General features: G+C 46.2%; 1 protein-coding gene across 2 annotated transcripts in view; it reads left to right on the top strand.

Moving 5' to 3' along the window:
- ALDH16A1 (aldehyde dehydrogenase 16 family member A1) overlaps positions 1-24519 on the top strand; it is a 51102-nt gene that overhangs the window by 18014 nt on the left and 8569 nt on the right. The window contains exons 11-16 of one of the 2 annotated variants that reach the window (XM_081168293.1): positions 2746-2882; positions 3642-3747; positions 3873-4042; positions 5364-5531; positions 14669-14873; positions 15660-15845. In XM_081168293.1, the coding sequence (XP_081024419.1) occupies positions 2746-2882; positions 3642-3747; positions 3873-4042; positions 5364-5531; positions 14669-14873; positions 15660-15845 (972 nt within the window). The remainder of the gene's footprint in view (positions 1-2745; positions 2883-3641; positions 3748-3872; positions 4043-5363; positions 5532-14668; positions 14874-15659; positions 15846-24519) is intronic. The other variant, XM_081168294.1, reaches the window with a different exon arrangement.

Below are 24519 nucleotides of genomic sequence, written 5' to 3'. Positions count from 1 at the left end.
CTTGTTGAGCCTGTCTAGGAAAGACAACTAACCAATAAGAGAAAGGAGAAGGGAGCCCTCTTTTGGCAGAAATCAGTATTACCACATAAAATACTGTTTATCAAAGAAATGGTATAGTACCTTTAGAAGAAAAGTTTGGATTTGATATCCCGCTTTATCACTACCCGAAGGAGTCTCAGTGCGGCTAACATTCTCCTTTCCCTTCCTCCCCCACAACAAACACTCTGTGAGGTGAGTGGGGCTGAGAGACTTCAGAGAAGTGTGACTGGCCCAAGGTCACCCAGCAGCTGCATGTGGAGGAGCGGGGAAGCGAACCCGGTTCACCAGATTATGAGTCCACCGCTCTTAACCACTACACCACACTGGCTCTGCTTTACTTTACTCTTTACTTCAGATGTCCTTTTTATTTTTATTTATGATAATTCATGCTCCTGATGGAATCAAGGTGGTTATACGCAGTCCCACTTCAATACTGTTAGTGTCTGCAAATGTTTTGGGGCAGACATGCTAATGCATGATTATGGCGTCAATGATACGTTGCAGAATACACTTGCAGAAAGACACCAGTATGGAGGGACCCCAGGACCAGCTAGAACAACAAAGTGGGCAAATTTTCACCAAGACTCCTTTATCAGACTGGATATTAAGCAAAAAAGGAGCACATGGGATGTGGTGGTAAATACGTCACTGTGTGCAGCCGGAAAAGCTCCAGGCGGGTGTAAAAAGATATCTGACTGAGCTCCTGAGACAGAGAAGTGACAGCTGCCCTCCCTTTTGGTTTCTCTCTCTACCTCCTAATCAAAAATGCAAAGGGGTCATTGTAATACAGAGAGGGACAGGAGGTAAAAAAAGCCCCACCAAGCTACTCCTTACGAAGGTTGAAGATTTAATTGCAGGTGATGAGTTAATCAAAGAGTGGTGGTGCCCCAACTTTCTCCCTCTCTTCCCCTGCTTGAAAGCTTCTGAGGGTCTTGATGTACCACTTAATAGTTTTTCTGCCAGATGTAGCAATTGCAATGCGCTGTGCTGGATGCTGTGTAATCTTTAAGTCTTATTTTTACAAGTATGCCACGAACCACCTGAATGAAGCTTGTGGACCACTGACCACCATTGGGGAAACCCCTGGTATGGAGTGAACAGAAACTAACCTGGGTAGTGTGGCCTAATGGTTAGAGGGCATATTGAATTCCCTTCTCACCCCAGTAGGCAAGGCCCTAACATGGCAGTCCACCCCTGTATGGCATCTCCCTTCAACTAGCAGGGCCTGTTCCCATATTCTGTGCTATAAAAAAAACCCCTTAGAGTTAGCCAAAGCAAGGGGAACTTCTTCTCCTTGATGTTGACGTGGGTGGGTGTCCGCCCCGTTCTACTGACTCTCTACCAGATTGGGATCCTAGGTCCAGGAGAACTGATGGAATGTCTGTTTACAAAACTTGGTTGATTAAGAATCCGGCTCTTTTTCCATCCTTTTCTCCAGCAAGTGAAAATACGTCAATAAATTAAGTGATGGCCAATGTGAACGGCTCTCGTTCATAGAATCATAGGATTGTAGATTTGGATGGGACCACATGGGTCATCTAGTCCAACCCCCTGCAATGCAGGAATCTTTTCTTCAATGTGGGGTTCGAAACCACAACCCTGAGATTAAGAGTCTCGTGCTCTACTGCCTGAGATGGCCTCTCCTCTCTTCCTGACAGCAGAGCAAAACCTTGCTAAGGAATTAAGAGACCCACGCAGAGCAATGGCGTAAAGAATTCCTGCCTTGCAACCACAGAAGACTTTAATTTTTGAGCTTTCTGCATGCACTGCTCTCGTGCTTCCAGTCCTGTCTCTATCCTCCCAAACCAGGAGGACTGGAATCTTGCATGAGTTTTTCAAGACCTTACTTGGAAAATAAATGCCACCCAGGTGGTTAAGAAAGCCCAACAGAAACTCCATCTCCTCAGAATATTGCGAAAGAATGATGTCAGTCAACATTTGATGATCTGCTTCTACCGGTCAACAATAGAAAGTGTCCTTTCATACTGCATCACGGTGTGGTACGCTCGTTTGACATCAGCTGATAGGAAGTGCCTACAGAGGGTGGTGAATACAGCACAAGATATTATGGGCTATCCCATGAATCCAGTGGATGAAGCAGCGGAAGAATGTTGCCTCAAGAAAGTGAGGAAAATTCTCAGGGATGATTCACACCCTGGCCGGCACTTTCTCGATCTCCTGCCCTCAGGCAGAAGATATAGAAGCATGATTAGTCGCACCAACAGGGTAAAGAACAGCTTCTATCCATGGGCTGTTAGGCTGCTGAATGAAAAGATAACAACAGAGCAACTGACTTGTGGGTTTGGTGGGTTTGTGTCAGTAAACGAGGGGAATTAAGACTAAGAGAGTTGCGTGGGGGGTGCTCGTGTAATCTCACTGTATGCAAGTTGTACAAGTGACAATAAAGTATTTCAATATTCAATATTTTAGTGAAAGAGCTTTTGAGACAAGGTTTTTTCTTTTCTTCTTGTGACATTCTAGGCAGGCATAGGCAAACTCAGCCCTCCAGATGTTTTGGAACTACAACTCCCATCATCCCTGACCACTGGTCCTGTTAGCTAGGGATGATGGGAGTTGTAGTCCCAAAACATCTGGAGGTCCAAGTTTGCCTATGCCTGCATTCTAGGATTGGACTATGCTGCATGTCAGATCCTAGAATCCTCTTCCCTTCCCCCTCTTGTTCAAAATTCGTTTCGTGTGTTCCAGATCTTTGGCCCCATTCTGGTATCATTGACTTTCCGGACAGCCAAGGAGGCGTTGGCGTTGGGGAACAGCACCCCCTATGGGTTGGCTGCCAGTGTGTGGACGGAGACCCTTCCCCTGGCTCTGGAAGTTGCTCACAGGTAGGTTTTGTCACTCCAGCCTAGCTTTCCCACCCCACTAACACAGAAGTTTGCAAATCACCTGGGAGACTGTCTCTGATCTGGTCTATGTCTGCAGTAGAACAAGGCGGTAGAATCATGAGGTGGTAGAGTGAAATGTTTCACTTCAGAATGCAAGTGGGGAATAGCATATTTTAAATGGTCTTCTGCTTTATTTTATTTTTAAAATCTTCCCTGCAAGTAAAACAAGCAAGCAGGGAGAAAGGCTCTAGCCCACGGGTAGGCAACCTAAGGCCCGGGGGCCGGATGCGGCCCAATTGCCTTCTCAATCCGGCCCACAGATGGTCCGGGAATCAGCCTGTTTTTACATGAGTAGAATGTGTGCTTTTATTTCAAATGCATCTCTGGGTTATTTGTGGGGCATAGGAATTCGTTCATTTTTTTTTTTTTCCAAAATATAGTCCAGCCCAGCACATGGTCTGAGGGACGGTGGACCGGCCCATGGCTGAAAATGATTGCTGCCGCTCGCTCTAGCCTATCCTGTTCCATTTTGTGCCTAGTTTTGCCTTGCAGATAAATGCCCTTCGCCCCTGTGTTCTGATGTGGTACGGCCCATTCTGCCGCCTCCTTCTCATTCTTCTGCCAGGCTTTGCACGGACCACACGGAGCAATGTGAGGTGTTTTCCAAAATGCCTCGGAACCTGAGTTCCCTCAGGAGATTTAAGGAGCCCTCTGTCCAGGGCCGGCCTTCTCTGACCCTCTCCCTTTCCACCTCCCCAGTTTGCAGGTGGGGACTGTCTGGATCAATGGCCACAACATGCTAGATGCTGCATCTGCTTTCGGGGGCTACAAGGAAAGCGGTTATGGCCGAGACGGAGGCAAAGAGGTTAGCTGGAGAAGCTGGCTTCATGCTGGCGCAGAGGGATCTCTGGGGTCTGGCTCTGGTTCATTGGGGGGGGGATACAAAATAAAACAATTTGACTTTTCAATTTTATTATCTTCTTTCCTCAGGGCCTTTTTGAGTACGTGAGACCAAACTGGCAGGCTCGCCCGCATCCCGGCGCTGTGGATCTGGACTTCAAGACCTTTGCTACCTCACAAGGGGCTGAAATCCCCTCGGTTGCTGCAGACAGTAGAGTCCCACGTTCCTCAGCGTCTGACCTGGAAGGAAACATTCCAAAGTAAGGGTGCATTGGGCCAGATCCAAACCTCGCATTCAAAGCATGTGACTTCCCCCCCCCCCCAGAAATAACCCTGGGAACTGTAGTTTGTTGTGGGTCCTTGGAATTGCAGCACTATGAGAGGGTAACTACAGTTCCCAGGATTCTTTGGGGCTTTAAATGTGCTCTAAATCTGCCACCTAGAATGTGCCTGCTTTCACTGTATCCCCCTCCCCCCTCCAGTATTATGCTTTAAATGTAGGCACTTGGGGTGGGGAGGAGAATTTGCTTTGGTAAAGTTATGCAGCCCAACCAGGGTGGATAAAAATCAATGGTTTTTTTTTAAAAAAACCCAATTTTTTTTATTTAAATCAGATTTTTTTATTTAAATCAGATTTTAAAAATAAAATGCTTTTGGGGGGGGATCTTTCTAAGGATTTCTATTTAAGTTACATTGTAGTCCAACGGCTATTCATCAGGAAATAAGGATTTGTTTTAAGTTTTTCATATATGCTAAAACTCAGTCTAAGTTTTTTTAATTGTTTAAGCACATCAGTTAACAAACATGGATAAATATGCTATAATGTTATTGTTTTAGTTAAATAAATTGTTCAAATTGTTATTAAGGAAATTATTATTTTTCTCCTTCCAATAAAGTAGAGAAGAAAAGTTGTCCAAATATAAACAGTTAACTTATTAAACCTCACAAGAATTTCTTAAGTATCTATGTATTTCTAATATAGCAGTATAACCAAATCAGTAATTTTTGATATAACAATAAAAACTACTCTGAAAATTTGCTATTCCAAAAATGAAACCTTCATCTGGTTGTAAATATTAAGTTTATACTAGCAAGAATCAGCCTTTCTGAAAAAAATAATGATTTAAATCAAGTCTTACTGACTAGTGATTTAAATCGTGATTTAAATCAATTTGATTTAAACCAAATCTACCCTGAGCCCAGCCTCAACAGTTCTTTCCCCTAATCCTTTGCGAGCCCTTCCACCTTCTCTTTTGTGCTTATGCTCAGCACAACCACTGGAATGGGTGGCTTCCTGAAGAGATGAATTGAGGAGGTGTCTTTTTTTTCCCCATGGAAGAATTCACTGTGAGAATAGGGTTACACAGGCCTTTTCTTGCGATCTTAATTCACAAACTAAAAGTCCAGGAATTAGGGGGTTTGTGTAGTAGGGGCTGAGCAAGAAATCTGTGCCATTTTGGACTTCGTGACAAAAGGCAACATTCGGGAAGTGTGGCGTTTTCTCTGAACCAAGCAGGCCAGTGAGCTAGCGGCACAAAATGCTGGGCCTTTACCCCTTACCCTTCTCCTCTGTGATGGCAGTGTGGACCGAACCTACAAGCTGTACTACGGGGGTGCGCAGAAGAGGCCAGACTCCATGAGTTCCCGAGCCATCCTTGACCACACTGGCAAGATAGCAGCTTACGTGGCAGATGGGGGCATCAAAGACATCCGTAATGCTGTGGAAGCCGCTCACAAGGCTGCTCCGGGGTGAGTCTGAGCAGGGGAAGGAGGTGGGAGGCAGAGGAGAGCCACTGCCTCAATGGGAGTCAGCTAAGCAGTGGGGCCTTCAGGGTAGGGCTTGAGGGTTTGGCCCCACTCAGTAGAAAGGGACCCCAAAACGCAGACATTTTACCATTCAAAGAAGACTGTCCACATTAAGTCCATAAAGGCCTCATTCACATTTATTATTATTATTATTATTATTACTACAGTGGTACCTCAGGATGCAAACGGGATCCATTCCGGAGCCCCATTCGCATCCTGAATGGAGCATAAGACGCGGTGGTATGTCTGCACGGGTCACGTTTTGCCACTTCCGCACATGCGTGTGACGTCATTTTGAGAGTCTGCACATGCGCATGCGCGAGCGGCGAAACCCAAAATACAACCCAAAAGCACTCAACCTGAAACGTATTCAACCCAAGGTATGACTGTATTAAAATTGATATACCGCCCTATACCCGGAAGTCTCAGGGCGGTTCACAGAACAAAATCAAAATATAAACCACAAAATACATAATCAAAGTAAAAACAACAACCCAATAACAGCCACGCCCCCCGCTTTTTTTAAGGGAATAGGATGTCAACCATGATACCACTTTAAACAGCCATGGCTTTCCCCTAAGAATTCTAGGAACGGTAGTTAATGGTGCTGAGCGTTCTTCGGAGACCCCCTATTCACTCTGCAGAGCTGCAATTCCCAGAGTGGTTTAACAATCAATCCCTTTTCCCAGGGAACTCTGGGAATTGTAGCTCTGTGAGGGGAATAGGGGTCTCTGAAGAGCTCCCAGCACCCTTAACAAACGACACTTCCCAGAATTCTTTGGGGGAAACCACGGCTATTTCAAGTGGTGTCATAACACTTTAAATGTGTGTGGTGTGGATGTGGTTTATGTCCAGAGTCCAAAAGTACTTCACTGCTGCCTCACTGCAGGTAAGACTATTCAGTCCTAAATAAATAACTTAATGTAACAGAAAATACAAAAAGCTCTGCTATGGAACTGTAAAGCAGGGGGTGCATTTGTTCTCCGAAAAAGTTTCGAGGTCTCCAGGGTTCATGAGGCCCCAGATATGCCTTTATAGTTTTGCCTCCGTTGTAATACAGTTCAGTATATTTTACATGCATTTGGAGTCATTGATGAATGTACAGTATGTCACTTTTTAAAACAAGAAAACCCCACTTTGATTAATTATCTGATAACGAAGCATATCCTACAAGAGTAACAAGTCTTTAAAATGTCTTCATTGACGTGACAAGATTGATTTGCTATGAACTGCTCTGTTTACAAGAACAGCAATTATGCATTGTGGTACTTCCAAGGGAGGCCAGGGGGCAGAACTCTCCGGAATTGTGATTAGGCTCTTGTGAACAATTTTGGCACATGCACACAAACAAAAAGAGGCAGGCGAATCGCTCGTGGCATTGCGGCTCCTTTGTTTGGCCAGGTGTTTCATTTCTTGAGTCAGAGACAAGTTTTTCTTCGCCGTGATCTTGACAAACCAACAGAGGCAACAGTCTTTGCCATATTATTGGGGAAAGATTGCCATCCTGCCCCTTGAGTCAGTTGTAGCCTCCTCTCTACCTCCAGGCTGACAATGGGTGGCCTGGGTTTTCAGAAGGGCTTCCTGCCCCCCCCCGGCCCCCCTAACCTAACGTACATAGGCCTGGCTGCCTCCTGCTGAATCAAATAAATTGGTTCATCTAGAGGTGGGGAACTGGATCCATGCAGCGGGTGGGATCGTTCTCTCCCCTGCCAGTGCAGGCCAAAATCCAACCAACTGCCAGTTGTCTGATGCCACAACCAGGTGATCTGTTGGATCTTTCAAAGCCCTCTGTGCTTTGAAGCTGCAGGGGCAGGAGGCTACTGGTCTTCCGAAGCTCTCTGATCCCCAAGCTGCCATACACAGAGCTTTGTGCAGGGGCTTTGCTGATTGGCAGTGCCTGCGAAAAGACAATGGCAGTCGCCTTTCAACTGAGCCATGTTTTCACCTGTCCCACAACCTCAGGTGTGTGGCAGGCTCCGCCCTGTTCCCCTTCCAGGCATTCTGAGGCATGTCTGCAGGGTGCTGACAGACGTGCAAGTTGAGAGCCTTGCAAAGGCCTGTTTCCTGATCGCGTGCATTTGCCACAAGGTCGCTTTTGAAAGGTACTTCCAGGCTTCTTTAAATTGGCCTTGCATATCAGACCTTATGCATGCAAAGCAAGGGCTCTACCATTGAGGCAAGGCCTCTGAAGGTACCACCTTGCAGCAGTGGAACCGAGCCTGAACAGTGCCTGGGCCTGGGGATTTGCAGGTCCATTGTTCCATAGCACAAGGAAGGTGAGATACAAGCAGGGATGACGCGTCCTGTTTTGCCGCTTGAGAAGTGCCGCCCTGCCCTGTGACACTTGGTCTGCTGCACTGGCGCAGATTTCTCCTGATGCCGCATGATTTTGGCAACATCTAGCCAGAAATCAGCGCTGATGGCAGCGACTGAGGCATCAGGGTGCCCATGGAGGTGCTGTCCCTACCTGAGGCAATGGCTTTATCCCACCTAATGTCTGGGCCGGCCCTGGGTGCAAGTGTAGGAAAAACCAAAGGAAAATCCAATTCCAAAACATCTCCTTCCTCCAGAACATTTCTTCCACATAATGTGGACGCACAAAGCCCTAAACGCCCAAATAGCCAAAGGAATGCCTTTCCTTATTTATGCTGGGCTTTCCTATCTAGGGCAGGATGGGAAACTTGTAGGCCTCTGGAAGTTGGTGGGTGAAAACTCAGCCCCGGCCAGTGTGACTAATGGCCAGGGATGCTGGGAGCTTCATGGATGGATGGTTATTCATTTGGTACTCCGCCCTTCCTCCCAAAGGAGCCCAGGGCAGCAGACAACAGATGATAAAACAGTAAAAAAATTATGTGTAAGAGAAGGCAATGCAGCTGCAGGCAAAAGACGAACTCAGTTGAAAAGCCTTGTGGAGAGATGAAGGCTGTAATCCAACATCATTCTTCTCTATTTACTGGCACGGGTTGGGGAGAGATACGCCTGGGAATCCCTATACTAGTAAAGTAACTTGGCTGGCTTTGGGTGCTACGCAGAGTGCCATAATAATAATAATAATAATAATTGTTATTATTATTATTATTTATTTATCAATATATCAATACAGTGCCCATCTGGCTGGGTTTCCCCAGCCACTCTGGGCGGCTCCCAACTGAATATTAAAAATAATACAGCACCAGACATTAAAAACTTCCCTAAATAGGGCCGCCTTCGGTTGTCTTTTAAAAGTAAAATAGTTGCTTATTGCCTTGACATCTGATGGGAGGGTGTTCCACAGGGCAGGCACCACTACCGAGAAGACCCTGTGCCTGGTTCCCTGTAACCTCACTTCTCGCAGGGAGGGAACCACCAGAAGGCCCTCGGCGCTGGAATCTCAGTGTCTGGACTGGACGATGGGGGTGGAGTCGCTCCTTCAGGTATACAGGACCTCGGCTGTTTAGGGCTTTAAAGGTCAGCACCAACACTTTGAATTGTGCTCGGAAACATACTGGGAGCCTTGGGCAGGGGATGGGCTCTTTCAGCTGCTCTGCCTCAGAGCAACTAGGCCTGAGAGTCAGCACCAAGGTAGACAGACCAGCTTCCCCAGTGCATCATGGGAGTTGCAGACCCCCGGGCCTTTGTTGTTTTCCCCCAGAGGGCCTTTTTCTCAAAGATGCTGAGCCCCGGGGACTTTGCTCAGGTGAGAATCTCAAAGTCCAGCAGCGCCAAAGTGGCAGCCGGCCAGGTGGTGATGTAAGCCAGCTGCAGATAAGGCACGAGAGGAAACCGGGGGAAAGGAAAAAGGAGGTTGCATTGTGCTTTGTTTCATGATTAGCATGATAAGGTGTGTGTTTTCATTGGTTTTTATTTGTCTGAAAACTGCCTAGAGGACTTTGGTCAACGGGGTGGTCTGGAAATGAAATAAAGTGGGAAGTGGGAGGAGATACGGCCGGCAAATACGCCTGCTGGCTTGCCAGAGCTGCTCCGTTCTCAACCGCGACATCTCATCTCTCGCAGGAGGCTGGGCTAGCAGCCTGTGTTCTCTTCTGTTGTTTAGGTTTTTTTAACAGCATCACCAGGTGTGATGCAAGTGGACAGGCCCCTGCCCTGAGGAGTTTACAGCCTAAAATTTGATGCCTATGGAGGAGACAAAGAGAAAAGGAGGGAAGTAAACCGAGAAACGATATGCCACTGGTTTTGGTCCTTTTCTTAAAATAAGGATAAGGTGACACCCATAGTCATTGATAGGCCTGTTCCCTAGTAGTCGTGATAGCCAATGAACCTGCAGTCCAGCCTCAGACGCCGTATGCTTCTGAAAACCAGGTGCTTAAGACAAACGCTGCGAGAGAGCGCTTGCCTCCCTGCCATACCTGTCAGGCTTCCCAAAAGCACCTGGCTGTGGTCACACTGGGAATCCAGAATCAGAACTCGATGGACCAGGGCAAATTTCACGTCACGTCCCTAGTTCGGTGTGATGTGCTGAAGCCTCAGGCTCATCTGCTCCTTCCTCTCCTCTCGCACACGAGGTGGTGTTCAGCTACGTTTTATTCAGAGCAGACCTATGGAAATTAATGGACCTAACTTGGTCATGTTCCTTTATTTCAAGTGGGTCTACTCTGAGGAAAAAACTGTTGAATATTGCCCATAATGATTAGCTCCCTTCTTTCCAAGTTTGAGCCCAACCATGGTTTGCCATTTCTCCATACCCAGCAAACAATGGTTTGCACGTTTCCTGGCACAGAGCTTGATCCTAGCTTTGGTTCGCCATTTGCGGGATGAAATAGGAGACTGCAATTTGCCTCAGACCAGAAAAAGTGGAGGAAGGAATTTCCATGTGTTGAGGGGCTGGGGGAGAGGGTGGCAGGCTTACACCAGGTTTCTTTCTCTAGCTCCAAACCATTGCTATTATTATTATTATTAGTAGTAGTAGTAGTAGTAGTAGTATTTATTACTATTATTATTTATACGCCACCCATCTGGCTGGGTTGCCCCAGCCACTCTGAGAGGCTTGCAACACATATAAAAACAGCTGGATGCTGCCTCTGAACAACCTCAAGAGTTGCTGTTTGTATGAGATTTTGGTTACATTCACCTTGACCCTACTCAGCAAGGCCCTCAACGGAGGAAGAATTAGAACGAGGCGAAGGAAGAAGATTTTGATTTACACCCACTCACTCTGGAAGCTCCAGCAGATCCTCACCCACGGCCATAGAGTGCCTGCCGGTCTCAAGACGTCCAGTTTTAGATGGCGAGCCAAAGTTTTGTTGACAGATGCACAGCTGTGTGGCTCTTTTTCTTTTCCTCCCCAATGGCCTTTGCATCGACTTCATCCGGTTGGAACTGAATCCGCAGCAATCTTGGAAGCCGCAGAGAAGATTGTTGTTGGAAACATTGCAAAAGAGCTCCAATATTTCCTATAGTTCAGCTTATAATAACCAACAGGTTCTTTTCATGTGGGCAGCGGCTGCATAATCCCTCCGTCGATTCGAGCCTTTTCTCTCCTGTTGCTCCGTATTGTCTGGTTTGTAGGCACAAAGCGCACTGCTGAAAGCCAGACTCTTGCAGAGCCAGCCAGATAGAGACGCAATCGCTGATCACCATGAATGCACAGTGAAAAAGATGCCTGGCACAATGCAGGGAGGCGGGCAGGCCTTAGGGTGTTTCTGAAATATATTTTGTTTGGTTGGTTGGATTAGTTGCTGTGTTGAACTCCGTGGGGCTCAATCTGGCATGAATGCTTCTTAACAAATATGCAGAGTCTGGGTGTGAGAGGCAAAAGAGGGATCTCCTGCTGCTAAGGATCACGCAGGGATTCCTGGGCCAAGTTATGCACACAAAAACCCCGAATCAATGGGCTTGCTTAGAATCTAAAGATTGTAACTGCAATAAAAGTCATGCTGAGGCATTTGTATGCCTATTACTGTATTCCATTATGAGTCATAACAGCCTGTTAATCTTTATGATTGCTTGCCTGGTAGATGCTTATTCATCTGTCTCTGGGCCTGATTCTGGCACGGACGTTTCCTTGGTTGCACCTGGTGGGTGACGTTCTCCAAGGAACAGGAACGAAGGATCCTGGGAACTGTAGTTTGCTAAGGGTACCTGCATTGGCTCCCAGTACATTTCCGAGCACAATTCAGAGTGCTGGTGCTGACCTTTAAAGCCCTAAACGGCCTCGGCCCAGTATACCTGAAGGAGCGTCTCCACCCCCATCGTTCAGCCCGGACACTGAGGTCCAGGGCTGAGGCCTTCTGGTGGTTCCCTCCCTGCGAGAAGTGAGGTTACAGGGAACCAGGCAGAGGGCCTTCTCAGTAGTGGCGCCTGCCCTGTGGAGCACTCTCCCATCAGATGTCCAGGTAATAGGCAACTATCTTACTTTTAAAGGACATGTGAAGGCCGCCCTGTTTAGGGAAGTTTTTAATGTTTACTGCTGTATTGTGTTTTTAATATTCGATTGGGAGCTGCCCAGAGTGGCTGGGGAAACCCAGCCAGATGGGCAGGGTATAAATAATAAATTATCATCATCATCATCATCATCATCATCATCATCATCATCATCTGTGAGGGGCAGACTAAAGTTCCCATGGTTCCATGAAGGAAGCCATGCGCTTTAAATGTATGGTGTGCACAGAACATTTCCTCCTGGCTCCATTCCCCCCTCTGTTGTCCCCTCCGTAAGTCCCTTGAGGGCAGTGTTAGTTGATGATGTTGAGAATTGTTAGGAGACCCCTGTTCCCCTCACAGAGTGATGATTTCCAGAGTGGCTTAACAGCCCGTCCTTCCCAAGAGACCTGTGGCTGTCTTACATCCAGTCCGCCTGACAAGCCCTTGACAACAGCCTGATAGGTTGCAGGGACAAAGGGCATCTTCAGATGCAACGAAAAGGCTTGAGGCACAGGATCTAAGAGTGGAATTAGGAAACTGCTGAGGCTGGTAGTCAATGGGCCTGTGCAGGATGGTGAGGTGAAGGGAAAGGGGTGTGATAGAGGAGATGATGAAGAAATATAGGCAGGCCTGGTTTTTGGTTTAAGGCCGCTTCCCATGGCCTGTGTTTCTTGAGATAAGGCCACTTCCTTTGACCTGTGTTTGCTGAGCATCAGGCCGTCCATGCCACACAGCAAACGTCTTTTGAATCCCCAAGGGATTTCTCAAAATCAGAGTAGTTTTTGGGGAGTGGGGGTTGCTGATTTTACAGGGAAGCATTAAAACTTTCACCAAGCAATGTTGCAAGTAGATATTTGGATCCTGGCCCTTGATCGCAATATCATTTCCAGTTGGGGGGGGAGGTTATCCAGTTCTCCTCCCTTTTAAGACACTATAGGGATGAACAAGGCCTGGCTTTTGACAAATGGGGTGAGATTTGATGCAAAGTGACAAGATGTAGAGGCAGCTGCTAAGATACAGGCAGCTTTGCTTCCTGACAGTGTTGGAGCGATGACATTAAGCTCAGGGGGCTTCCAATTCCCCCTTTGCCAGATGTCCACATCCATCTTTTCTGCTATGTCATCTGTGGGAATGCTCTCTTCCCTCTGCCACCAGTTATTTCTGGCGACTCCTCCAGTGTCGTCTGTTGCTCGTTTTCCTGCCTTGTTTCTGTTCCTTTGAATGACTTTTCACGTTTTAAATGTTTTCGGTTCCTGCAGTGCTCATGTTTCCTCCTTTCTCCTCTTTTTTTTAAAAAAAAAATTCGGCGGAGGTTCCTGGAAATTAGCCCACGTCCTTGCCACTGCTCAGCTGTTTTAAGGACAGATCTGCAGCATAAATATAGAGTGCATCCGATTCATATTTAAAACACATCATTTGCCACCCCCTCTAGAATCCTCAGAACTGCAGTCCGTCTGTCCCCCCAGCTGCAATTCCCAGAACCTTTAACAAACTACCGTACTGTTCCCAGGATTCTTTGTGGTGGGGGGAGGGAAGTCATGTGCTTTAAATGAGCCTTGGATGTGTGGATCTGCCCTAAATCGCCCCTGTTTCTGAACAATCTTCTCTACTCCCCCCCCCAACCCGGCCGCCTGTGTTTGTCCGTTGTCTGTGCAAGTGTGAGGTGTCTGCCCACTGCCAGGCCTAGTCATGGCACTTTGGTCCTGCCCTGAACCTTTAGTTCCAAGTTGTAAATCTTGGGTCCAAACTAAGTCAAATGCACCAATGGAAAAATTAGTGCTGAGTTGCGTTAGGGTGCCGCCCTGAGCACACTTGACTTGCAGAACACGACTCGCTGAACACAGTTTCTCCCTGATGAAGGGAGCAGGGAGGACAGCAGGCGGAGATTCACAGCAGAAGGTGCCATAGCTTAGTGGTACAGCGGAACCTTGGAAGCTGGGCGTAATCTGTTCCGGAAGGACGTTCGAATTCCAAAACGTTCAAATTCCGAGGCACGACTTCCGATAGGCTGATAGCTAGGCTTTTTTGCGGATCGGAAGCTGCATTGGATGTTCAGATTCTGAGGAACTTTCAAAAACTGGAACACTTACTTCCAGGTTTTCGACGTTTGGGAGCCGAAACGTTTGGGAACAGAGCGGTTCGAGAACCGAGGTTCCACTGTAGTATCAGGAGCCGGCCTGTGACGTTAACTCTCCCCCCCCCCCAAAGAAACCAAAACAGCACAGGCCTAGCGATCACAGCAACTCTTCCCTGGAGGTCTTGCCCCAGTGAGGCAGTTGCGAGGACTGAAGGTCCCTGCCCTCCCACCGCTCTCTAAGGCTTCTCCCCTGGGTCCTACCCCAGCAAGGCTCCTTCGCCTTGTCTCTCTTGGCTCCACCCTCCTCATTCCTCTCTCTGTACTGGGAGACCAGAGGGGAGGGGAGCTGGTCACAGCAGGAGGGGGGGACTCCTTGGCTTCTTCAGCAGCCTTCACTCACCTCTGCCTTTCTTGCATCTCTCCCTCTGGCATTTGCCTGGCTCTTGTGGGGAATAGCAGAATTTTGGGTTGGGTGGGGATCTTCCATCTGGTCCGAGAGAGGCTCTCCAGGCATTCTTAGGAAGAGCAACGAAGCCTTCTGTGGTCTCCAAAGTGTACATTGCCAGGAGGTGTGAGACCACCAGAACCCACATTTCCTCTGCCTGCCCTTTCCCCCGATCTAACACGGAGTTGGTCTCCCCAGGTGGGCGAAGCAGACGCCTCATGCCCGGGCACAGATCTTGTACTACCTGGCTGAGAACCTGGAACTCCGCCGAGCAGAGGTTGCATCGCGGCTGGAGGCGTTGGCCGGTGCCAAGAAAGAGGCGGCTCTGCAGGAGGTGGACCTCTGCGTGCAGCGGCTCTTCTACTGGGCGGCGTACTCCGATAAATATGGAGGAGCTGTGCAGGTGCGAACTGGGCAGGCAGGGCCATAGAGCTAAGCACATGCCGTAGGACACTCCCCACCCCTATAGCTTTTGGGGGGCTTGGCTCTACAAGCTTGGAAAGGTTTGGGAGAAGGGCCACAACTCAGCAGGGAAGCATGGGCTTTTCAGGCAGAAGGTCCCAGCTTCAGTTCCTGGCATGTCCCGGTAAAAGGATCCAGCAGCAGAGGATGGGAAAGGCCTTCAGCTGAGATCCTGGATTAAAGAGACACGAAACCTCCTATATCCCAAGGGTCAGCTGCAGTTCCTCCCAGATGCCGAACAGCTGGATGGGAAGTTTTGCACATATTTTTTGTTTGGGTGACCCTGTGTTTTAGTCTCTATCTTTTAATGAGCACCATAGGATGTCTGCACTTAGCCAGATTATAGAGAAGGCAGACTTTGGGGAGCGGGCTGGATGGTGGGGGTGTCCACATGGAGCTTCCATTTGGGGGTGGGTTTATTATCCCCTTTCACAGTCTATGTTAACCCCCCCCCAAACCTCACTCACTGAACGCCTTCTGCTTGCTTTTCTTTTCTTTATGCTTTATTTACAACACCATCTTATTATCATCAAATCAAAAACATCATAAAGCACATAAAGAATAGAACAACTTTCAAACAATAAGTTTCTTCATGAACATTAGACTTCCCTTCCCTTCCATATCCATTACTTAAACTTGTCTGATATATTATTAACAGAATATTACTGCTTCTATCTATTTTTTTCTTCACATATATTATCTACAGAAATTACTCTCTCTGTTGCAGGAAACCTCTTTGTACGGTGCCTCCCTCCTCTTTCGGGAACCTCTCGGTGTCGTCGGCATCGCCTGCCCCGATGAACAGCCTCTCCTCGCTTTCGTCAGCTTGCTGGCTCCTGCTGTTGTCCGCGGCAACTGTGTGGTGATGGTGCCCAGCGAGCGGTTCCCGTTACTCGCCCTGGATTTCTACCAGGTACAATTCTTTCTAGCCTATCTTGTAGATCTGGGTGCAGGGGGTCTGAGTCCCAGGGACCAAATGCAGCCCCCAGGCCTCTCTGCCTGGTCCTTGTGACTTTTGCCAGACCACAGCCCTTACTGGCTCTGCTTAATACTGTTGAATGGTTTCTTTAAATGTAAAGGTTCATCATTGTTCCACTCCATGTGTATGTCTTTAAGGGGCCGGAGCAAGGGCCAGAGAAAACTAACGAGACCCAGCTTTACATCTGTGAAACGTAGCAGGTGCTGCTGAGTTGTATTTGATTAAGGCGTGTCAGCATTTGGGTAGAGTATATAAGGAGCAGCACCTAGCTCTCCCATTTCCCTGGGGGATGGGTTGGTGGTTGGGTCATGTTTGTTTGTTAATATATTTAGTGTTAATGGAGTTTTTGTTTTTCTTATTAAAACCTTCTTTAAGTTATTTTTGAGTCCTTTCTTTTTAATGCATGGTCTCCCCAGCAAGCTCTCTGCAGCGCTACCATACTGCAAAAAGCCAACATCTTTGGTTATGGGCCCAGCTGCTGAGTGGATGACTGCATATTTTTGGACTCTGATAAAGGTTTGAAAACTCCTTCTCCTGTTAGCGTAGTTTTTGTGGGTCTGGAAGAGTTCCAGAATGGTTGACCGGGTTCCTGAAGCTGAGAAGGCTCTGGTCTTCCCACAGCTGACAGATGAGAACTATAGTTTATGGTCTTTTCGGGTGGAGGCGCTTTTGACCTCTAGAGAAGTATGGACCTATGTAACTGATGACCCTCCTAACCCTGTAACTAATGCTTGGTCGAAAGGAGATGCAAAAGCCAGGGCGATAATTAATTTGGCAGTCAGCGACCAGCAAGTAGTCTATATAAGAAATAAGAAAACTGCCAAAGAAATGTGGGACAGTCTTGCAGCAGTGCATGTTAGAAAAGAGTCAGCGTCTGCATTGACGTTTTTCAAGCAGTTGTACCAGACGAAGTTGCAGCCTGGTGGTGATTTGGCAGCACACTTGAGACGTCTGGAGGCAATACGCGGCGAGTTAATTCGAAGGGACATGGAGATACCTGATATTCAGTATGTTTTTATCATCCTTTGTTCCCTTAATGAGGACTTTGATGGTATAGCTAGCCAGATATCTGCTGTTCCACCAGCACAATTAACTGTGGAAGGGGTAACGGCAAGATTAATGGGCGAGTTGGATAGAAGGGAGGCTTGTGCCATAAGCACTCCTGTTTCCAGAAAGAATGAGGAACGCCATATGCAAACCTGTGGTGATACAACTGCATTTAAAGCTGCAAAGCGTTGTTGGTTCTGCAATAAGCAAGGACATTTTGCAAGGGACTGCAGATCCAAAAGAAAGCAAAGTTCTCCCAAGCCTGTTTCTGTTCGTCAATCACAGTCGTCAGCCCAGCAGCCGACATCGTACCGTAAGGACAGAAACGAGCCGCGAGCTTTTCACGCTCGGACTAAAGATCGTAAAAGAATTAAAGATGCCAAGTGGAAGTCTTTTGTTATCGACTCAGGAGCATCGCAGCACGTCTGCAATGATCGAAGCTTGTTTATTTCTTTCGAAGAGGAAATTGGTAATGTACATTTAGCCAATTCACAAGTCCTGCAGTCGCTTGGCAGGGGTACCGTTAAACTTGACTCTTTAAACATTACAATAGCGAACTGCATTTACTGCCCGTCAATAGACAATTTATTATCAGTAAGGTGTTTTGCTCATCAAGGGATAACTGTGCGTTTCTTAAAGTCAATGTGTGAGTTTTTCGAGGGGAACAAACGTCTATTATATGCCCGGGAATCTGATGGTTTATATAGACTGTATTTTCGAACCTACTCCCAATCGCCTATAAATTGCAGAGCAGCACAGTCAAGCCAGGGGTTGAGGAATGTAAGACCACATTCTGGGTGTATTCACGTGGCGCACAGAATTCTGGGACACCTGAATTTTGCTGATGTAATTAAGACACAGAATATTGTCAATGGCCTCAACTTAAAACCATGTAAATTCTTTATGCAGTGTCTATCCTGTTGCAAGAATAAGATTAAGGTTGCACGCAAGGGTAGGTGCTCAGATAGGAAAGTAACTGAGCCATTTGAACGTGTACATTGTGATTTAGTTGGGCCACTCCCACCATCATTAGGAGGTTCGAAGTACTGGCTTACCCTGATAGACCAGTATAGTAGATATTGTTGGACTTATGCAATCGCTGAGAAGTCCCAAGCATTTGAGAAGTACAAGGTTTTTTGCAACTGGGTAAAAACGCACTTTAACAAACCTATTAAGAACCTGTTTTCTGACCGGGGCGGGGAATTTGTTTCTGAGGATTTTGAGAAATTCCTGGAAGCGCAGGGGACTACTCATGAGTTATCTTGCCCCCGAAGTCCCTGGCAAAATGGGCTTGTTGAAGTTGTGCAGCGTGACCTGCAGGCAGGGGTTAAAACTTATCTGCACGATGCTAATCTGCCCAAAGACTTTTGGGCTGAAGCACTCCATGCCTTTTGTTATGTTAGAAATCGCAGTTATCATTCTGGTTTAGATGTCACCCCCTATGAGAAGCTGTTTAAAAAACGCCCTAATCTGAAATACCTACGTATTTGGGGTTCAGATGTAATTATGCATTATCCTGCTAAGCAGAAATTGGGTGAACGTAGTGTTCAGGGAAAATTAATGGGCTATCAGCAGGGGGCGTACAGAATTTACATACCAGCAACTGGCAAATTTCATATTACCAGAAGCATGATACAAACTGTAAATTGGAATGGGGTTGCTGTTTTCCAAGATACTGATGGTATAAATGATACTGAGGAAGAAGAGGAAGAAGCAGCAGCAGGAGAAAATGGTGCTTCTGAATTAATAGAAAAAGACAAAAAGCCTGTTGAATCTGATAATTTGTTTGATTTAAAGTCACAGGCACCCGAGGGGAGGTTAGATTCTCTTGAGTTTTCTGACCGTGAGCTTAGCCTACAGGCACCTCTTCAGTCTGACAATGATGATTTACAACCTGAAACTAGTAGTTCACTCAGTCCCATTAAGTCTGAGAAGCCTGACTCTCCTTCCGGACTAAGACGTTCAGATAGAAAGAGGCAGAAGCCACAACGATTTGCAGATGAACATTTTAATACTGTGTATGCCAATAAGGCGGTTTTTGAGCCAAAAAGCTACAAAGATGTTCAGAATTTACCTAAGCACCAAGCTGTAAATTGGTATAAAGCTATGAACTCTGAGATAGCTTCTTTAAAGGAGCATAACACTTGGTCTCTTGTACCACAAACCCCAGATATGAGACTTATTGATTAAAAATGGGTTTATAGAGTTAAAATGAATGACAAAAATGAAGTTGTAAGGTACAAGGCAAGACTAGTTGCTAGAGGTTTTCAACAAATTCCAGGTGAAGATTATGTTTTGTGTTATTCACCAAGTGTAAAATATGAAACAGTTAAGCTTTTGTTGAAAGAAGCTTCACAGTGTGGAAAAGCCCACTATGCAATGTTTCTCTGCACTTAAGAGAGTGGTGATGTACCTTAAACATACCAAACATAATAGGTTGCAGTTTACATCACACATGAAAAACATGTACAAAGTATGCTTTATGTTTTTGTTCCACAATGATGAACCGCAGGGGAAATGTTGAATGGTTTCTTTAAATGTAAAGGTTCATCATTGTTCCACTCCATGTGTATGTCTTTAAGGGGCCGGAGCAAGGGCCAGAGAAAACTAACGAGACCCAGCTTTACATCTGTGAAACGTAGCAGGTGCTGCTGAGTTGTATTTGATTAAGGCGTGTCAGCATTTGGGTAGAGTATATAAGGAGCAGCACCTAGCTCTCCCATTTCCCTGGGGGATGGGTTGGTGGTTGGGTCATGTTTGTTTGTTAATATATTTAGTGTTAATGGAGTTTTTGTTTTTCTTATTAAAACCTTCTTTAAGTTATTTTTGAGTCCTTTCTTTTTAATGCATGATCTCCCCAGCAAGCTCTCTGCAGCGTTACCACACTGCAAAAAGCCAACAAATACCCTCCTTGAATGTTTTTGCACTGGCTGCTCCGTCCACTTTTGTCTCTGGCTCTACCCCTGGACGGGATTGTGGCCCTCAGGGATGCAGGAGGTTCCTTGTCCCATTTGTAGATCAAATTAAGTGTACCTCTGTGTCCGCTCCATCCATTCAGATGGTCTTTTATGCAGTGGTCATTTGTTCTCATTGGGTTCATTAGCATTTAAGTGTATAGATCTTAGAACCTTTGATGTGTGTGCACGCCAAGATAATTCAAACCAGAGTATCGCTGGGATCTTTCCAGCTGGGATCTTTCCAAGTTTTTAAGGGACAGTGTAAGCATAGCTTCTACACGCACCCCTTTTCCTTCTCCTATCTGTTATTAAAATGATCCCAAATCCCCACTATAGAGGGGAAGGGTTTAGATTGGCCATGTTGCTCAATTTCATATACTTTGACTTGGAATATGAATCTCAGCAACTCACTGCACTTACACCAGTACACCTCCGTTTTTCTCTGACTTGGATTTTAATCTGAGCCAGGGAAGAATTCATCTCCCCTCCTCCTCATCCCATTAGCTGGCTTCCATCCTCCTCCTCCAGCTTCTCACCTTGCTGCGGTTCTGGCAGATATTAACCATAGCTTCTGGTGCATGGCTTGCTGCATTTGAAGTACAAGATACCAGGAGTCAAGGGCAGGAAGGGGGAGAAAAGGAGAGACCGGCCTCCCATCCTCTTCAGTCAGTAGTAGCAACACCTGAGCAAAGTCAGAAGATGCAGGTGGGAGGAAATCAGACTGCATTGCACTTCCAGGGATGTCATTTTCAGGGCAATGGCACCCACTTTTTCATTCAGCTGGACCATGGAGGTTTCTCTTCGACCCATTTGCCTGGGGATTTCTCGCACGGTTCCCTTTTTAAAGAACTTCTGGCATGAACACAGGCAAGTGTGGCTTCTGTGGTCCCCATGAAGGAATGCAGATTCCCTCACTTGGGGAAACCCAAAGTCTGCGCTCCATAAGCTGCATAACTGAAGACAGTAGCAGACATGTACTTGGCTCTGATATGGGGGGATAATTCAGCTTTTCCAGAGAGGTGCATCCCCCCCCCCCGTTTTGCAAAGAAATGAATAAGAAGGGGGAGATGAAAAAGATGTTGCTTAGCCACTTCAGTCAAACGTGATTTGCTAACTGGAAGGCAGGAGATGAATATAACACCTCCCCATGAATTTTTCTCTTTCGGGGAAAGAAGAAGCTTTCTCAGTTTCTCTTCCCCACCAGCCTCATTCACAAATGGTGGTGCTTTGGGGATGCAGAATGGAGGAAGTTTTGGGAGGTCATGGCACCCTTCATTTTCCTGCTTGAATAAGCATGATTTTCAAGACTGGAAACGAAAGCTTCCTGTTTTCATCCCTTCTGTTCCTAATGTAGTTCTTTTGTTCTCCCATGTACAAAATGCACCCTAAATGTTTTCTTTCTTTATTGTTTTAAATTGGGAGCGGGCAACTTTTATTTGATAGTTTATTTGATAGTTTAATAATAACTTTTGAAGGTTTCTTCCTTAAAAATATAAAGCGGTGTAGAAATGAAATTATTGTTATTATTATTATTAATACAGAACTTGGCTTCGCAAGAGTGCAGCTTGGTGAGGTTACGCATGTGTCACGTATAGTTGTCCAGGGAATGAACTCCTCCAATGAAATAATCCCAGGGGATGGGGGGGCAGTGTTAGTTGAGGGAATGTGATGCAAGTTTCTATAAAATGTAGGCACAGTGTGAAGAAAGTGGTTTAGGGAAAACCGCTCTCGGAATGACTCAGACCCGCAAGAGGGCAGCAGCAGCAGCCTCCAGTGAAACAGACAAGGGGACAGTTCAGGGCAGGCAAAAGGAAGCTCTTGTTTACATATTATGGGATTAATTTGTGGAATTCTCTGTCGGAAGGTAAAAGTGATGGCTGCAGGCGTAGGCAGCTGTTGATCTGGTGGAACGCTCTGTCACAAGAGACTAGGGCCCTGCGGGACTTGACATCTTTCCGCAGGGCCTGCAAGACAGAGCTGTTCCACCCTCTCTCTCCTTCTGTAATCTTCATAGAACTCTAGCCCCAATGGTTGCCATTAATTTGATTCTGAACTGATTTTAAAATGTATTTCAATTAATTGACTGTGATTTTATGTAAACTATGCTATTTTTACTGTTGTTAGCCGCTCTGAGCCCGGCTTTGGCTGGGGAGGGTGGGGTATAAATTATTATTATTATTATTATTATTATTATTATTATTATTATTAGATATTAGACAGTTTCATGGAGGGTGTCAGTGCATCTGTGGTTTTCCAGTGACCGTTCAGGTTGCAGCAACTACAGCATCTGGGACAGGTGTCTGCTCAGCCTCTGTTTAAATATTTCCAGTGAAAAGAGGGCATTGCCTTCCACAGCAGCCTCTCCTGAAAGTAGGAATAAATATATCCTAACAACATTCATTGAGGTTGTAGGGGTTTTTTTTTTTTTTGTTTTGTTTTTTTACTAAAACTGGGGTGGAGAATATTATTACTGATATCAGTACTACACTGTAAATACGTGAATACAAGTCATTAACGAAAGGAAACAAGCTGTTACCTCCGTATGTTACGTAAAAAGAAACGGCCAACACACAAACACTTGAGTAGCCAGGGCATACAGTGAATTGGCCCGTTATTCATGGAGAAATGGCGATATAGTAGAATAATAGATTTGTCGAGTTGGAAGGGACCCAAAGTGTCATCTAGTCCAGCCCCTGCAATGCAAACCCCTGCAATATGGTTAGTGATCAATTAATTAATTAATATTGTTATTGGTACTCTGTCTGTTTACCTGTACTTGAGCATGTATTAAATGAACTGGACCAGCAGACATCCCATTATCTGCATTTCATCCATTCATTCATTTTACTTGTGTGCCCTTTTTCCACCCAGAAACTCATTCTCAAAGAGGCTTACAACCAAGAAACGGGGGATTAATTTCAAGCAAATCCTATGAAAACAATTTCACAAGAACGTAGGAAAACATAGCAGCAATTTCATAACATAGCACAACAGTAGCAATTCCATAATAACATGGCAAAACAATAGCAAATATAATAACATACAGAAACCACATTCCAATACAATATAACAAGATTACTTAAGCAGTGGTCAAGTTGCTTGCGGGGTGAGAGGGAACCGGCAACAATAGCATTCCACAATGGCGGCCTTTTCCCACTTCTGCTTTTTCCTTTGGTTGTGTGGATCAGGATACCGGTCTGATTCGGTGTGAGGATTCAAATTTCGTTGCCATTTTTTATATTCTCGATTTCTTCTTCATGGCCCACTTTCGGATTCGGGGGGCGGGGCGGGAGAGAACCTCGTGTGGCGTTTATGAAAGCATCCAAAGCAGAAACCGCGCTCTCTTTGGCAGATGTTGTATATGCATTTCCAGAATTTGTCTTGCCAAGGATTGCAAAATACTGTGCTGAGCCCAGAGTGTTTTGTCCCAATTTAGTCAAGGAATGTGGAGGAGCCTTTCTGTGAGACTCTCCATCTATGTGACCAGGCAAAGCAGAGAGACAGAGAGAGAGAGAGAGAGAGAGAGAGAGAGAGAGAGAGAGAGAGAGAAGGTCGTATCCAATGCTAGTCCTGTTCAGACCCATTGAAACGAATTGGCATGATTAACTAAGGTTTATGAACTTCAGTGGGTCTGCTCAAGAACGCAACCCGGTGGAATCACCAGGCTGGTTCTAGGAGCATGGCAGAGCAGAAGCTAAAATGATGGCTCTTCATCTTCATCATGTTGTGAACCCCCCTGCCTTATTACCGTATTTTTCGCTCTATAACACGCATCTGACCGTAACACGCACGTAGTTTTTAGAGGAGGAAAACAAGGAAAAAATATTCTAAATGAAACAGTGGATGTATGATTTTTATGGTTCATGCTGTGGCCACAGACATGTGATCTGACAGTGAGTTTGGGGTAGCCCAATGCAAAAATCCTGAGGATCCATGTGGATCCATGCTTTGTAACCTCGTTTTTGCGCCATTACGGCCCCATGAAACAGTGGGTGCATGTGTGTTTTTTGGTGCAGGCTGTAGCCATGGAAATGCTATGTGATCTGATGGTGAATTTGGGGTGACCCAGTGCAAAAATCCTGAGGATCCATGTGGATCCGTGCTTTGTAACCACGTTTTAAGTGGGGAGGGAAGGAAAAGAACTCAAGGGACAAGGAGCACGCGTGGGGTGTGTGTGGAGAAGGAGCTTTTCGGCGAGCTGAGCGGGGAGGAGGGAGGAAAAGAGCACTGTTGCTTTAAAGGCATACTTAAGGTATTTGCCCTGTGCCTGGGGTTTTTTTCCATTTAACAGTTTGCAGCCTTTTCCTTCCGCTCCTTGTTTTGAGGCAGAATAGATTTGAGCAAGTGAGGAGGACTTGGATTGCAGGGGATTCGCCATTAGCTGTGTAAAAGCGCTCCTCCTTGCAGCCTGAATGATAAGCAGCCACCAGCAGCAATAGAATGGGGCACAAAAAAGCAGTAGGGGTACTAGGACCCAGACAATGCTCAAATCTATCCTGCCTTAAAACAAGATGCTCGGTCCCAGTGGATCAGCTGAGAAGCGGGGGATTTGCAAAGTTTTCCCCTCTCCCTCATGCCCTCCCCAGCCTTTTTTTTTACTTCCT

This window comes from Podarcis bocagei (genome assembly GCF_964188305.1).
Source record: "Podarcis bocagei genome assembly, chromosome: 13".
NCBI lineage: Eukaryota > Metazoa > Chordata > Lepidosauria > Squamata > Lacertidae > Podarcis > Podarcis bocagei.
This window is presented reverse-complemented; position numbering and strand designations above follow the sequence as displayed.